This window comes from Pistacia vera, unplaced genomic scaffold, assembly GCF_008641045.1.
Source record: "Pistacia vera cultivar Batoury unplaced genomic scaffold, PisVer_v2 Contig909, whole genome shotgun sequence".
Taxonomy (NCBI): Eukaryota; Viridiplantae; Streptophyta; class Magnoliopsida; order Sapindales; family Anacardiaceae; genus Pistacia; species Pistacia vera.
Genome location: NW_022196789.1, coordinates 31,002 through 47,863, shown reverse-complemented (window position 1 = coordinate 47,863; position 16,862 = coordinate 31,002). Strand labels below are relative to the sequence as shown.

General features: G+C 35.1%; 1 protein-coding gene and 1 pseudogene across 1 annotated transcript; one reads left to right on the top strand and one right to left on the bottom strand.

Moving 5' to 3' along the window:
- The first annotated feature begins 4,471 nt into the window (after nucleotides 1-4,471).
- On the top strand, nucleotides 4,472-5,798 carry LOC116119865 (annotated as a pseudogene).
- A 786-nt stretch (nucleotides 5,799-6,584) lies between these two features.
- LOC116119867 (NADH dehydrogenase [ubiquinone] 1 alpha subcomplex subunit 2-like) lies at nucleotides 6,585-8,707 on the bottom strand. The gene is made up of 3 exons (XM_031405802.1): nucleotides 8,622-8,707; nucleotides 8,386-8,492; nucleotides 6,585-6,688 (listed from the first exon to the last, which is right to left on the bottom strand). The coding sequence occupies exons 1-3, from the start codon at nucleotides 8,705-8,707 to the stop codon at nucleotides 6,585-6,587; spliced, it is 297 nt and encodes a 98-aa protein (XP_031261662.1).
- Nucleotides 8,708-16,862: the final 8,155 nt, after the last annotated feature.

The window sequence follows — 16,862 nt, the reverse complement described above, 5'->3', positions numbered from 1 at the left end:
ATATAAATTAAAATGTCCTGTTAATGAGGTTTTAATTGCCTTGTTCATGGAAAGGAATGACCTTGAATTTCAGAATTTTTTGTTCATGCCCTCACAAATACACAAACGAATAAATCCAATATCAGATAAGAATCAACCCATTTCTTAACGTATATCATACACAATTTTTACGTAATAATAACGTTACATATAGACCTTCCTTGTAGCTTGCTAACTCTTTCATCCCTTTATTAAGGTTAAAATTAAAATAGTATAAATTACATCAACTGAATAGATAAAAATCAAAATAATTTTTAAGGTTTGAGCTTGAAGGGACATTATTCATTTGCAATCTTCTCTAAACCCCCTAACTATATCTTTATTACATAAAACCTCTTTTTAAACCATTCACCCTTTTTCAATCCTCTGGCTTGGATTTTCATTTTAAAAAGCATATTCCTTTTCTCGGGCCTCTCTGAAACAACTTTCAGTTTCTTTGCTTCTTGTTCATGGAAAGGAATGACCTTGAATTTTCAGAATTTGATTGTTTATGCCTTCGCAAATACACAAACGAATATATATAATGTCAGATAAGAATCAACTTATTTCTTATCGTACATCATACAAAGTTTTTACTTAATAATAATGTTACATATATACCTTCCTTGTAGCTTGCAAGTGATGAGTTGCCTCTTCCGTCCCTTTATTAAGGTTAAAATAGTATAAATTACATCAAACCAATAGATAAAAATCAAAATAAGTTTTAAGATTTGAACTTCAAGGGACATTATTCATTTGGAATATCTCTAAACCCCCGAACTATATCTACATTACATAGACCCCTTTTTTAAACCATTCACCCTTTTTCAATTCGATGGCTTGGATTTTCATTTTCAAAAGCATATTCCTTTCCTTGGGCCTCTCATAAACAAACTTCAGTTTCTTTGCTTCTATTTCTACTAAATAACCCAAAATCAATGGTTCTTTCTTGGGTCTGATATTTATGCTATTTATGGTGGTACATTTGAGTAAGAAAAATTATGATAGATTTTATTTGTGTGAAAGAGATGGGAAGAGAATAATTAATTCTGAGTGGGATTATAGGATTAAATGGTGTTTGGTGAATGCTTTTGGAGTTCTATTTTTTTTTTTTTTTTTAAATTGGGTTTTTGTTTTACTGTTTTCTCTTTCTGGGATTTATTTTCTTCTTGGAGATGGAATATCAGTTGTTATATTGCAAGGAGTTTCTTTGGCTGTGCGCTTGATAGACGTTTGGAAGGAAAAAATTATGTGAGCAGTGAAAAGCTTGGAAGGGAAAGGAGTGACAAAGAGCTTTTATTTTATTTTTTATTTTTTTATAATTAAAAGTAAATTGTATTTATTAATTTTTATTTTATTGGAATGAGGAGTAAATGAGGTATTTTAATTGCTTTTTAAGTGTCAGGAGACAGATTCAAGTAGCCCCAGCTAACGGTAGGGGATCGAAGGAAGTTTCGGAAACTCGAGGGGGTTTAGGGTACATCCCTAAAGTCATTTCTTAAGGTTAAATTAATTATTTAAGCTTGAATATTATTTCAAATATTTAACAGATTGATCACTATTGATTAACATAATTTCAAGTATTTTTATTGGAAGTCGAAGATAGTCAGCCATAAAATAGTAAAAAAATAAGGGTGCCCTTCTTTCCCTATTTTTGTCCTATCATTTCCAAAATAAACGTTTTGTTTTTCTATTTTGAAAATACTATTATATTTTATTTAATTTTAAACCCCTTAAGTTTGTTAATTTAACTAAACACCTCCAAAAAGGTTTAGAAATTAACAAAAAATTACCTTCATCCACCCACATTTGTCAGATTCCAACCACCACCGTCGAAAGGTGACCGAAATCTAGTATAATAATACACTATTGACTGGATCTGACCAGTAGAGCGTCGATCTGGCCTTTTCTGGACAGATCCACTATAGATCTGACCGGAAAAGGCCAGATCTATGGCGAAAGATGTGGCCGTTGATCGTTGGTCGTAGCTAGTCGTCAATGATTGTCAATATATGGCTATCATTGATGACCAAATGCAACCAGATCTAATTGTCAATGACCAAATCTAACCACAGATTTGGCATTTTCCGATCAGATCCACAGTGGATCTAATTAGAAAATGTCATATTGACGCACGACGGACCAGATCCAGTTGATTGTGCACCGATACGACGACTCCGACTACCCTCCGACGGTGGTGGTTAGCTACCGGTATTTAATGGGTGGGTGAGGGTGTTTTTGTTAATTTTCAATGTTTTATTACAGGGGTGTTTAGTAAATTAATAAATCTAAAAAGTTTTTTTGTTAATTTTTAAATTATATCTCGTAATAATCACCCAACTCTATTTTTTCAAAAACACTATCCAAAATTCTATTATTTAAAAAAAAAAAAAATTTACTATTTAACTTTTTTGTTTTTGAAAATAAAAAATAATTAAATACCATTGCTTGAACCCAAATTCAAACCCAGACCCGGCCAAAGCTAAACCGCTGTCTGTTTACTTTAACCAGTAAAGCCCTAATACTAAAACCCTCTTGAATCAAATCCACGACTGTCTACGCGTGCTTGAAATGAAGAAGAAAATGGGTTCGTGAGCATCGGGTTTTGATTCGAGGAGACATATACATATTTTAATGATGTTGAAGATTGTAAGAGGACGACAGATTTTTTGCTCCAATTGTTTCACTAATCAACTTCTCCTTGCTAGAAATAGAACCGGTGAGTGAAACAAAAGAAAACCCACTTTCTTTCTCCAATGTTGTTGATGGGTTTTCAATATTTTTGCATTTCTGTCATCATAGGCTACTCTGCTTCTGGTTGCTGTGTTTTCTGTAATACAAAAGAAATGGGCGCTTNTAAATCAATCAAGAAGAAAAAGAAAGAAACTAATACAGATTAATGTATTTCAGTTCATGCGTTATTATCCAATACATAGACGGGTCATTCATTACGACATAATTTTTCACAATTTGTAAATATGTCCCCTTCAATAAGCTGTATAAAGTAATAGAAGTGAGAATACTCTCCAATTTGTACATTAATTTTTCAAGATTTCTAATTTAATAACCTGTTGACACACAAACATCGATCAATGTTTCAAACAGATTTCACGACCTAAATTTGTCTCACTTTGGTGAATCAGATTAGAAAAAAGTAAAGTGTTTCGTGAGAGAATTGAATGATATGAATGAAAAAAGAATTATTAAAAGAGAAGAAACCTGAGATCGTAGTCGGATTGATTTGATTCACGAAACCCTAATCAGTGACTGAGTGAGTGTGGAGGGAAAGTAAGGAAACAACTGTGCCTTCAAATAATAATAATTAATAATAAAATAAATGTGAGGTACGTAAAGACGGTATTGCCCTTGCTGATGTGAAAATTCGCGCACTCCCCTTTTTTGCTTCTTCCACTCCTGATTTTTGACCGTTGAGCCTGATGTTTATCATTTCAAATTTTAGACCCTTTGTACTAATCACCCTCCGTGGTGGGAATGGTTAAATAAAGGTTATTGGTGTATTATTTAAAAAATTGTAAGTATAAATCATCTTGATTTTTAATAGGGATTACCACTAGAAGGTATATCTGATCTTTAACTTTAGAGTCTCGAGGGATTAGTCGAAAAAATCCTCTAATCAGAATAGTTGAGATACACACAAACTGATCTAAAAATCCTTTAGAAAAAAATCGAGAGATTAGTCAATATGCTTCATACTGGCCTAGAAATCTCCCCAGGGCTTAGAAAAAAAACTAGTTGTACTTTTAAAGATAAAATTGAAAAGAAAAAAAGTTGTACTTTTATTGATAAATTAATAATGTTAAATGTATACATATTACGTTATCATCTTTATTGAGGAAAAAAAAGTCTTAAATAGTTTAAATTATTTTGTGTTTTAAGTTAAATCAAATTAATAATAACATAAACATGAAATTACATATTTTGGTTTTTTCCAATACTTATGTGGCATGAACTGTTGAGTTCATAAACTATAGGAAAAAAAATATAAAATACCACAAATGTGTTAGGTCATACATGGTACAATTGAATCTGATTTCGTTATATTTCAAGTTTTTTCTTTTTCTTTTTTTTCCCTTTTTTTGTCATCTATCTTTATATGTCGAAAATGTATATGGTATGCATGTATTGGTTTGTGGTACCATTAATACGGTACCAAAGTACAACTAATAGAAATTCTCGAAATTTTAGCTACTATCACTCTACTTGCACTAATTTAAGACGTTGAACTACAGCTACTTTCACTAATATACTAGGCTGATAGCTCATGTTAATTTGCTTGTTTCAATCTCCAAATAAACTAACTTCTTAACTACTATAACTTGTTTCTATTTGTAGCTTCACTCACTTGTAAAAACTCCCACTATTTTATTACTTTGTTTCTATTTGTAGGTTGATAACGAACCAAACCAAATTACCTGCATTTTTTTTAGCCGGGAAGATGGGTCACACCGTTGGTAAAGATATGATCTATTACACAGTCACAAATTCTAATGATGACCCACTAAACCCTGTACCTGGAACCCTGAGATACGGAGCCAGTATAATCTCTAGAAAGGTATGGATCACTTTTCAAAGGCACATGAATATCAAACTTAAAAAACCACTTCTCATTAGTAGTTTTACCACCATTAATGCTCGCGGTTCATACATTCATATCTCAGGCGTTGCATGTCTCTTGACCTATGAGGTAATTAATCAATAACATTTTTTCTTCATTTTTTATGTCTCTTCATACATATTTAAATGGTTGAACTCGTAATTAATGTGCAAGTGAATATACAATCAGACAATGACTTAACTGATGAATAATTGTCTTAACTGATGAATTTTCTTCACCAGGCAACCAATGTGATCATTCATGGATTATATATCCACCATTGCCAATTTGGAGGGTCAGGCTCTGTGATTGGTTCAAACTCAAAGATTGCGAATTTGGGAGCAATAAACGCAATGGAATCAGGCTGGTTACAGCATCAAAGGTTTAGATCGATCACAATACACTCTATTAATGTCAGGATGGTCTAATTGATGTCATTCGAGGCTCCACTGATGTTACAATCTCCAACAACTGGTTTAAAAACCAAGACAAAGTTACGCTTCTCGGGCACAATGATAAGTACTGTAGTATTCAACCATTTTGGATCTAATTTTAACCATCGTATGCCAAGGTGACTTATCAAATTTTAGAACATGATTAATTCTTTTTTGTTTTCCAATTTTCAGCCTGAGATTGAACTTTAACATAAAAATAATGTAGGGCTCGCTATGGATTCACTCATGTAGCTAATAACCTGTACCAAGAATGGACAAGCTACGCTATTGGGGGAAGGATGAACCCTAAAATCGAGAGCGAAGCCAACTTGTTTATCGCACAGAAATCAGGGAAGAAGAAGGTAATTTCGATAGCTCATATAACTCTATGTTACTAAGATAATGTGCCTTTATAGTTTATGTTTCATGACTCTAATTTGATCGAAATACTATAACGTTGTGTTATAACGTTATTGGTCCTGAATCTGATATAATAATTGTATTCAGTGAGATAACTTAAATAGGTGACATGGAAATTAGGAAGGTCATCAAAACTTTATTCAGTCGGGGATGTCTTTGAAAACGGTGCTTTTTTTGAAGCAACGGGTTCTGGAAGTATACAGCCAAATTACAAAGATGAACCAAGATTTCAAGTTGCAAACGCAAATTCTGTGCGGGCATTTACAGAGACATCTGGTGTTTTAGTCTGCTCGTGGACATTTACATGCTGAGTTGATCACAAACATCGAGTTATATTTATTTCATTTGTACTGTACCAATTAAATTCATCTGTTTCTTTACAACATAACCATCAACTAGTTTTCTGTTGGGATACAGAAAAATGTTGTACTATATGTGCAGTTACATACTACGCAACCATTTGTTCTAACACATATATACCTCTTTACATTCTGACTTCCATATGCTAAGCTTATCAAGTTTTAATTACCAAGATTATATTCGGCAAATGAAAGAAGTTACAGAATTCCCTTCATTAACTAGGGATGCCTGTAGCATATTGTCTTAAATTAGGGTCCATTATAAAGGGTCACTTCTGCATTGAGCTCCTCGCATAACCCTCTATAAACATACCCATGAAATAATGCAGCTTCCTAACCATGGAGGATGAAAAACCCGGAAAACTCTTCTATATAATATTTTTTATACTATTTCACCCAAGATCCTCTCATATCAAATGTTATCACATCCACCCAAATTTACCTTGGCTGTTGGTTTCTTTCACATTCAGATCTTAAAATCAACAGTTTGAATAATTCCGCAGGGTTTCAAGGCATCCAAGAAATACATTTGGCAAGTTTGTAGTATTGACTACTTGAACAATTTGTCAATTGAATAGTCATCCACCAGAAACAGAACATATCAAACCAATTTCCACGCGTTGGAAACAAGATGACAATATTGAACGTCAAGATTGCTAAAGTAAAAGTTAAAACTGTCATTGGAACCTTCCCACTCATCCATTTATTTCATTCCACATGGCTCAAAGGGTAGTGACTTCAGGCCTTAAGGGCTTCCCCAGCTTTGACAAGGTCTTCGAGCACCTTCGTGATCTGTGCCTCACTCAAACCTTCTAACCGAATGCCCTTCTCAACACCAAAATCTGTATAGATAATAAAGGGTCACATCGATGAGATAAAAACATAAAATTCAAGTCAAAAGCACAAGGCTAGAGTGGTAAGAGACCAAGTCTCTTCATTTACCAGGGTGTTTGCTGCGTAGTGTCTTAAATTAGGGTTAAATTAGAAAGGGCCACTTCTAAGAATTGTTGAAGTATCCCCAACAATTTTGCTCTTACCATATATTGGAAAAAATAACAAAGTTCCGTCCCACCCACAAAAAGAAAAATAAAATAATAAAGGAAAGGAAAAGGAAAAAAGCATTTAGCAGATAACAAGACTCAGACCCTGGAGCTTAAAAAAAAATTGATTTCACAATATATGGGACACCAACTGAATTCAGCACAAGAAGTTGTATTGCAAGAGAAAGTAAATGTCCGACCTCAAAAGAAAACCAACTTGGATAAGCACTAATTTCTCATTTTTGATAAAACAAGGAAATGTGTAGAATATGAAAATATCGGTTTGCATAAGTGGAAATCTAGAGGGCAAACAAGTTCTCCTCATGGATACCTCAAGGATACAATTAAAAGGTTTGTGAATTCAAAACAGAAAAAAGCGCCTAACATATTCTGGAAAACAAACCCAAGAGTAGCAACCAAAAAATTAAACTCGTGCTGATCAGGACAATGCAGCTTCCTAATTATGGAGGACCAAAAAAAAAAGGCAGGACTTTCTCTACTTCAGAAAACTAGAAGCTTAAAATTTTACCTTATCCCATGCTACCAAGACCTTCTCTTCAATAACATATAAGACTTTCTTCTATTGCTCTCGTTCCATATCACCCACAAGATGCAATTCACCACCCAAAGCACTAAAAGCTTTTTTCTAGACTTTTCAACCAGTAAAGCAAAAGTGGATTGAGGCACCACCTAAGAAATCTCAAGAGCTAAAATATAGTGAATTTGAGATGCAAACAGTAGGGAGAGGAAGAAGACCGACACTGTTGCAGATAACCACTGAGGGTTTAGAAATATAAAAGATCTCCAAACCCTAAACGCAAAGCTTACTTTAACAAGGCAAGGCTACAGAGTTAACAGGAAAAATATGGTTCAGTCCTGTGGCTTTATTAAGTCACCTTAACAGCAAGAATTTAATGTGTCTTGATTATGTGTATGTTCTACATATGTACTCGAATTTCTTTTTCTCTAATTACTAATACTCTTTTGAGAAATTTTTCTGAGTTAAATCAATTTCACGACTGAAAGTAGGGAACTCTGATTCTTTTATAACGTGGACTCATTTATATAATATTCTCTAATCACTAGGGTTACAGTTAAATGCTTAATGAGTTGTAAGAAAATGAATAGAGAAGGCACTCGTGCAATAGCAAGAATCACACTAATTACTAATCACTTTGTCAAATTGAGATACAAAAACATAAAGAATGATAATAAATCTAAAGTCTATTGTTTTGTTTTCATAAAGCAACCACATTTCAACTCTATCAAATTTAAAGAACTAAACTTCAACTTAAAAATCCACGACCACCACCTCCAGCTCGGTTCTCACCTAAATCCAAACTATAAATTAACAAAAAATAACAATATCGCAAAAAATAACACAGAACAAAACCCATAATTTATGCTTTTCAAAAGTCATACTAAATTTGAAGAATATAAAGATAAAAATAATCCTCATAACAAGGCAATTTTCAGGCGAAAGAAGAGAGTAACAGTACCGTATCTAGCCCATAACTGGGGCTCAATGCCACTGCATTCACGGATCAAGATTGGGAGTTTAGGGTTTAAAGTCTTGAGATCCTTATAGTTCTTCTCTACAAATGATCTACAATAAGAACAAATTTATGTGATTTTAAATTGTTTGTGGTTAATAACAATTACTCCAACAAAAATAGATAACGTCTGCAGAACCCTCATTGTTCAATAACAAGCAAACAAAGAAATGAATAAATACCTAGTGGCGGAGCTCGACGGCGAAGTCTGGCACAGTAAGATCCTCAGTTCCTTCATAGCCCGAGACAGATTTCCTCTCCATGCCATCTCTCTCTTTGCTGTTTGATCGAACTCGATGAGATTATGTTAAGAGGAATTCAAAACATTTCTTTCTCAGTTTTAGAAATCTAATGGCTGGAAAAAAAAAGGGCGGGTTTTATCGTTTTGGCCCTCAATGTTTAGAGTGTTTCAGTTTAGTCTTAATATTTGAAAACCTAACAGTTTAGGCATTGGAGGTCAGAGGCTTTAGGCTTAACAACCATTGAAAAGACTTGTCAACCAGAGCCAAACACATACTAATTATTTATAAAAAATAAAAAAAATAAAAAAGTTTATTAGGTGTGTTGTCTTTCTACTTATGAATTCGACATCTAATTAATTTATATCTCTACTTAATCACATCAAATTATCTTTTGTTCTATCCAACTCACTCTTGACCAGTCATTCTACTTAACTAACCCTTTTTTCACAAACTTGACATTGAAATGGGAAATTCATAAATGACTCAAGGTGAGACCCTCCTTTAATTGTGTAACTCTTGTTTACTTTATCCTCTTCTCATGTACCTGAATCCAACGAAGATATAAGAATCTCATAAAACGGACAAGAATTTAAGTATATTTTGATATCAATATTTAGAGGTCAGATACTTACCTACTATACCCTATATGCTGCATATCCACACTTAGGAACATGATATTCAACCTATTTCTACCCAATGTAGTATTGAAACACATCTCTTTCTAAATCTCAATTTTACAAATATAATGGGGGTTTTCATTTGGTCTTTAATATGTACCTTTTAGTCCTGACATTTTAAAATATAACAGTTTAGTCCAATTTGATAATGGATCTTAGTTTTACAAATCTAATAGCGAGAAAAAATTTCACTTGGAATTGGCACTGGATGCATACCCGTTTAGTTGTATTAATCAAATAAGAATGTTACATATTATTTACTATAAACCAAATTAATATTGTGTAATCTTTTGTTATATTAATTATCAAGATATTTAAGAACTACAATGACCATAACAACAATATTGCCTACATGATTGATACCCACTTTGGATATTGGAATCATTTATGGGCCCATTCTATCAAATGTATATTGGATCATTTAGGCCCATTATGTCCAAGAATGATTATATATCAATATATACAATAAGAAGTAATGAAAGTGAAAATATATAAACTAAAATAAAAAAGATCAAATACTCTTGTTAATGACCAAAGATAGATACAGCGGGAGTTCGATATATATCATATTAGAACTCAATAGGTTGATTTCTAATAGCTATTGAGAGAGAAAAGACTTCCTTATTGCGAAAACGGGAGTTTGATATATATCATTAATGACGGCGACAGCGTGAGAGAGATTGTGAGATTCAGAGCTGCTGCTGTGTTGTCGGCGTGAGAGTGGCAGAATTTCAATTTCAAAGATTGTCAGATTCAGCCTAAAAGTGAAAGAGTTTCAGATTGAGAGATTGTGATTTGTGCGATTCAACCTGAGAGTGAGAGAGATTGAGAGATTGTGATTTGTGCGATTCAACCTGAGAGTGAGAGAGTTCCAGTTTGAGTCTATGAGAGTGAGAGAGTTTCAGTCGTCATCAGAGTGAGAGAGAGACAAAACTATTCACTTCAGGCTTAGGGTTTTGTTTTTGCAATTTTTTAAATTTACGTTTTCTTTTTTGCTCTTTTTTTTTTTTTTTTATTAAAATGCGGATGCATTACCCGACCCACCCGCTTTTTTACGGGTGGACCGGGTATGGGTAAATTTCATATGAGTAATTTATATAGTTACCCACACCATAGTTACCCACACCAACCCGTTTGGGTTACGTACCCGCAGACTTGCAGGTACAGGTACCAGTTTGGAAGTGCTAAAATAGTCCTTTCATTGCTGCCATATCAATAAGGGAAAAAAAGGTATATAATTTGAAAAAAAAAAAAAAACTTCAAAGACAAACTCAGTCAAAAACAGAAAAGAAGAAGGGACCAAAAAAAGTTAGTGGGAAACAACTTTATGAAAAGTCCACACAATTACAAGCTTTTACAATATTGAATCAAATAAATAAAAATGGGATAAGAAAAAACTTAGTGGTAAACAACTTTATTAAAAGCTCAAGCAATTACATGTGGCTCCTACAATTTTGAGTCAAATAAGAAAGAGAAAATGGGACCGAAAAAACTTAGTGGTAAATAACTTTATGAAAAGTTCACACAATTATACTTTTACAATATTAAGTCAAATAAAGAAAAGAAAAGAAAATGGGACCAAAAAGAAGTTAGTGGTAAACAACTTTATGAAACAATGAAGATTGGTTCACAACTTAATCTCACAAATTCTCTCTCACAACATCGATGTGGCAACTCATAATTGGTTAGGTAGAAAACTTATTAGAAACCAATTACAAGTTGCCACGTTAGAATTGTAAGAGAAAGTTATTGAGATTGGGTTGTAAGTGCAATATTATCCTTCATGAAAAGTTCAAGCAATTAAAACCTTTTACAATATTGAATCAAATAAATAAAAGAAAATGGGACAAGAAAAAATTTAGTGGGAAATAACTTTATGAAAAGTTCAAGCAACTACATGCTTTTACAATTTTGAGTCAAATAATGAAAGAGAATATGGGACCAAAAAAAAAATAATGGTAAACAACTTTATGAAAAGTTCACACAATTACAGGCTTTTACAATATTAAGTCAAATAAAGAAAGAAAATGAGACCAAAAAGAAGTTAGTGGTAAACAATTTTATGAAATAATAAAGATTGGTTCACAACCCAATCTCACAAATTCTCTCTTACAATCGCGACGTGACAGCTCACAATTAGTCAGATGAAAAAACTCATTATAAACCAATTATAAGTTGCCACGTCAAGATTGTGAGAAAAAATTTGTAAGATTGAGTTACAAGTGTTGTATTATCCCTCATGAAAAGTTCATGCAACTACAACCTTTTACAATATTGAATCAAATAAATAAAAGAAAATGGGACAAGAAAAAAACTTAGCAATAAACAACTTTATGAAAAGTTCAAGCAATTACATGCTTTTACAATTTTGAGTCAAATAATGAAAGAGAATATGGGACCAAAAAAAACTTAGCGGTAAACAACTTTATGAAAAGTTCATGCAATTGCAGGCTTTTACAATATTAAGTCAAATAAAGAAAAGAAAATGGGACCGAAAAGAAGTTAGTGGTAAACAATTTTATGAAACAATAAAGATTGGTACAAATTCTCTCTCGCAACCCTGTCGTGGTAGCTCACAATTGGTCAGGTAAAAAAACCCATCAGAAACCAATTGTGAGTTGTCACGTCATGATTGTGAGAGAGAATTTGTAAGATTAGATTGTAAGTGTAGTATTATCCCTTATGAAAAGTTCACGCAATTACAACCTTTTATAATATTAAATCAAACAAATAAAAGAAAATGGGACAAGAAAAAACTTAGTGGTAAACAACTTTATGAAAAGTTCAAGCAATTACGGCTTCGTTTGGTTTCATTTTGGGAATACTACTTTTAGTATTTCCAAAAAAGTTAAACAGTAAAATACCCAAAAATCAGAGTTTTTGGGAATACTACTCTCAATATTATTTAACTTTTTTTAAACTCCTTAAATTTGTTAATTTAATTAAATACCCCTAAATATTTTTTAAAAAATTGCAAAAACACCCCAGTAATCCACATTTACCAGATTCCGGCCACCACTACCAGAAAATGGTCAGAATCTGGTAGGATGGCGCACTACCGGTTGAATCTGGCCGGTATGCGCTGATCTAGCCTTTTCCTGCCAGATCCACGGTGGATCTGCCCGAAAAAGGCCAGATCTTTGGCCGTAACAGTCAGTAACGACAGCCAACAAACGGTCGTCGTTGACCATCAACGATGACCATTTGTTGGCGGTCGTTGACGAGCAAATACGGCCAGATCTGGTCGTTGACGGCCAGATCTGGCCGTAGATTTGGCCTTTGCCGACCAGATCCACGGTGGATCTGGTCGGAAAAGGCCATATCGGCGCATGACCGGCAAGATCCAGCCAGTTATGCGCCTATACGACGACTCCGACCATCCTCCGGTGGTGGTGGCCAGCTGTCCGTATTTGAGGGTGGGTTGGGAGTTTTTTTGTTAACTTTTAATGTTTTATTATAGGGGGTGTTTTGTAAATAAACAAACATAAGGGGTATTTTATTAATTTGTAAATCCTACATCGTAATACCCGCCCAATTCAACTTTTTTTTAACTTTTTTCAAAAAACTTTTCCCAAAAACATAAAATTGTGAACCAAACGGAGCCTACATGCTTTTACAATTTTGAGCCAAATAATGAAAGAGAAGATGGGACCAAAAAAAACTTAGTGGTAAAAAACTTTTTGAAAAGTTCACGCAATTGCATGCTTTTACAATATTAAGTCAAATAAAGAAAAGAAAATGGGACCAAAAGGAAGTTAGTGGTAAACAATTCTATGAAACAATAAAGATTGGTTCACAACCCAATCTCACAAATTCTCTCTCACAATCCTGACCTAACAGCTCACAATTGGTCAGGTGAAAAAACCCATCAGAAACCAATTGTGAGTTATCATATCATGATTGTGAAAGAAAGTTTGTGAGATTGAGTTGTAAGTGTAGTATTATCCCTCGTGAAAAGTTCACGCAATTACAACCTTTTATAATATTGAATCAAATAAATAAAAGAAAATGGGACAAGAGAAAAACTATGAAAAGTTCAAGCAATTACATGCTTTTACAATTTTTAGTCAAATAATGAAGAAAAAAATGGGACCCAAAAAAACTTAGTGGTAAACAACTTTATGAAAAGTTCACGCAATTACAGGATTTTACAATATTAAATCAAATAAAGAAAAGAAAATGAGACCAAAAAGAAGTTAGTGGTAAACAATTTTAAAAATAATAAAGATTGGTTCACAACCCAATCTTACAAATTCTTTCTCATAATCCCGATATGATAGCTCATAATTAGTCAGGTGAAAAAAACTCATCAGAAACTAATTGTGAGTTGTTACGTTAGGATTGTGAGAGAAAATTACTGAGGTTTGGTTGTAAGTGTAATATTATTCTTCATGAAAAGTTTACGTAATTACAACCTTTTACAATATTGAATCAAATAAATAAAAGAAAATGGGACAAGAAAAAAACTTAGTGGAAAACAACTTTATGAAAAGTTCAAGCAATTACATGCTTTTACAATTTTGAGTCAAAAAATGAAAGAGAAAATGGGACCAAAAAAAAAACTTAGCGGCGAACAACTTTATGAAAAGTTCATGCCACTACAGGGTTTTACAATATTAAGTCGAATAAAGTTAAGAAAACGGGACCAAAAAGAAGTTAGTGGTAAACAATTTTATAAAACAATAAAGATTGGTTCACAATCCAATCTCATAATTTTTTCCTCACAATCCCGACGTGACAGCTCATAATTGGTCAGGTGGAAAAACTCATAAGAAACCAATTGCAAATTACTACGTTAGGATTGTAAGAGAAAGTTACTGAGATTAGATTATAAATGTAGTATTATCCTTCATGAAAACTTCACGCAATTACAACCTTTTACAACATTGAATCAAATAAATAAAAGAAAATGGGACAAGAAAAAACTTAGTGGTAAACAACTTTATGAAAAGTTCAAGCAATTAGATGCTTTTACAATTTTAAGTCAAATATTGAAAGAGAAAATGGGACCAAAAAAAACATAGTGCTAAACAAACTTTATGAAAAGTTGTCAAAATTACAAGCCTTTACAATTTTGAGATGATGGTTGTTTGATTTTTCTTTAGAGATTGGTTTCTTCTTCCCCACTATAGCTCTAATAGCAAATAGTGAAAGAGGGAGAACAAGCCCTAAGGGGTGGGCCTAGTGGTGAGGAAGGATTGCTTCCTTTTACATTTTGATAATCTTAAATTTTTCAAGTCTTGTTGTAAGTATAGTTATAGGAATGGACATTTCCTTTTTTAGCAAAAGTATTTTAAGCTTCTAAAATACATACGAATAAATATGTTAAATTAATTAAAAGAGTAGTTTATAAAATATGATCTTATAATTTTTCAATTGTATGTGATCCAATATTTACTTCTCCCTGATGAAATCTTGGTTCTGCCATTGCTGCCAGTGACAAGGCTTGTTAAAGTATGACTGATGCTCTAGTCTCATTTGTGATTGAGAGGCTTGGGGACTATCTCATCCGACAAGCAGTCTTCTTGCGAGGAGTGAAAAAAGAAGTGGCATTTCTTCAGGACGAGTTAAAAAATCTGCATTGTTTCTTAAACGATGCACAAAAAAAACAGATTAACAACGATGTGATACGCCAGTGGGTATCTGACATCATAGACATCGCTTATCAATGTGAAGATGTCTTGGATAACCATATGATCCGGATCGATGATGAAGACCTTCCAGATCCAATCAGCCTCGATGACTGTTAGGGCAAAAAATCGTCCTTGGCCCAAACAGAAAAACGGGCGCGACAATGAAGAAGAAGCCAGGCCCAATCCTGATATGACCCTACCGAATTAGGCCCATTCGGTACAATGTATAGCCGGCTCAAACCACGTGGGCACGAGCCTCCTAATCCCAGTCCATTTCCTAGGTCCATGGGTGAATCCAGAGCCCACGGCCCCCTTAGAATACTTTCCTACTCCTGATCACTTTCCTGCTGGAAGTTACTCTCCTAATCAGAATCACCTTCCTATTCGGACACTGGTAAGACAACTTACCACGGCCCTAATTCTTCTAGGGTTTGCATTAGAGTCATACTAGGACTCCTACTTCTACCAGGATTGGGAGACCAGACAGTCACTATATAAGCAGAGGTCAGCCCTCTCAGAAGGGAGGACATTCTACCTTCACACCAAAAGCTCTGACTTGAGAGCTTCACATCACCGCCGTAATCACAGTCCCCGACTAGACTTTTGGTAACCTTTTACTCCCTAGCCCTCACTATATTAGCCTTTCAGTCTTGCTGACTTGAGCGTCGGAGTGCCTATGGCAAACACCACCCTGGTGTTTCCCGTTCGCTTCACGCGTGTGTTTCCTACGTGCGCAGGTACAACATATCGCTAGTGGCATCAACCTCGCGGGATCAGACCCCCCTTTCCGTACAGGTAGATTTTTACGTCTACAGTTTGGCGCCCACCGTGGGGCCTCTAGCGATCATTCGGCTCGACGAACCTTGCTACGTGGAGGAACATTCCATGGCTGACAATCCCGACAACGCTAACGCCGGCCTCGAGGCCAGACTGGAGGTCTTGACCTCTCTCATGCAACAAAATTCAGACAAGGTGGCCACACTGGAAGCCGAGAACAATGCAATCCGGACCGAAAACGCCACCATTAGGGCTGAAAACCAGTCTCTAAAAGAGAAGGTGGGTCAATTCTATGATCTCGAGTTCTTGCCCAACCAAGTACCTCCCAATTGGTTCTGCGCCCCTATCCCATCCATGCAACCACTCTCCACACCAGAGCATCAGCCCTCGATCTTCGGTAAAGAGCCGCGTCCGTTAAGTGCGCTGGCACTGGATCACTCCGTTTTGACTAATGGAGACAAAGATATGCCAGCAGAACACCATCAGCCAACTCATCCCAACCTCGTAACCAAGATAATCCAATAACGGAAAGCCCACACCCACAAGACCTGCCCACTCTCCCCATCCCGCTCTAGTCCACAACCCAAACACAAACCCCACTCGGCTCGGCTCACTCTCGCGGGTTGAATGGCCAAACCAAACCAACTCCAGCACTCGAGCTCATCCACCCTGACCGACCGAGCAACTACCAGTCGACTCCACTAACCATTCATGTAGAGCGGAACAATAGAACAGTGACAATGGGAGTCATCCAACCGGAAGGGATGAACGAAGATCCATGCTATCAAGGAATGCACAACAGAACGATCTATCAGACTACCCCACGAGGGATGGCCCAACAGGATGTGCTGAGAACGAATGCAGCAGCAAACCCAGTAAGACAGAATGACCAGGTAGTATCCCCCTCCCCTATGGAACAAGTATTGGCCAAAAGACTGGCCGACGTCGAGGTAGTGATGAGACGCATTCCAGGTATGTCGGTCCCAACCAAGAAGAGCAGACCCCACAGTTATGCTGATTCACCCTTTGTGGATGAGATCGCCCTAGCCGACATGCCCTAGAAATTCACCATCCCCAACATGAAACCGTATCAT

Excerpts from the sequence above, each read along its gene's own strand:
- LOC116119867 (XM_031405802.1), bottom strand. The coding sequence starts at position 8,707 with ATGGCATGGAGAGGAAATCTGTCTCGGGCTATGAAGGAACTGAGGATC. Across the intron at positions 8,493-8,621 it reads CCGTCGAGCTCCGCCACTAG|ATCATTTGTAGAGAAGAACT; the intron begins GTATTTATTCAT and ends TTCTTATTGTAG. Across the intron at positions 6,689-8,385 it reads CCAGTTATGGGCTAGATACG|ATTTTGGTGTTGAGAAGGGC; the intron begins GTACTGTTACTC and ends TTATCTATACAG.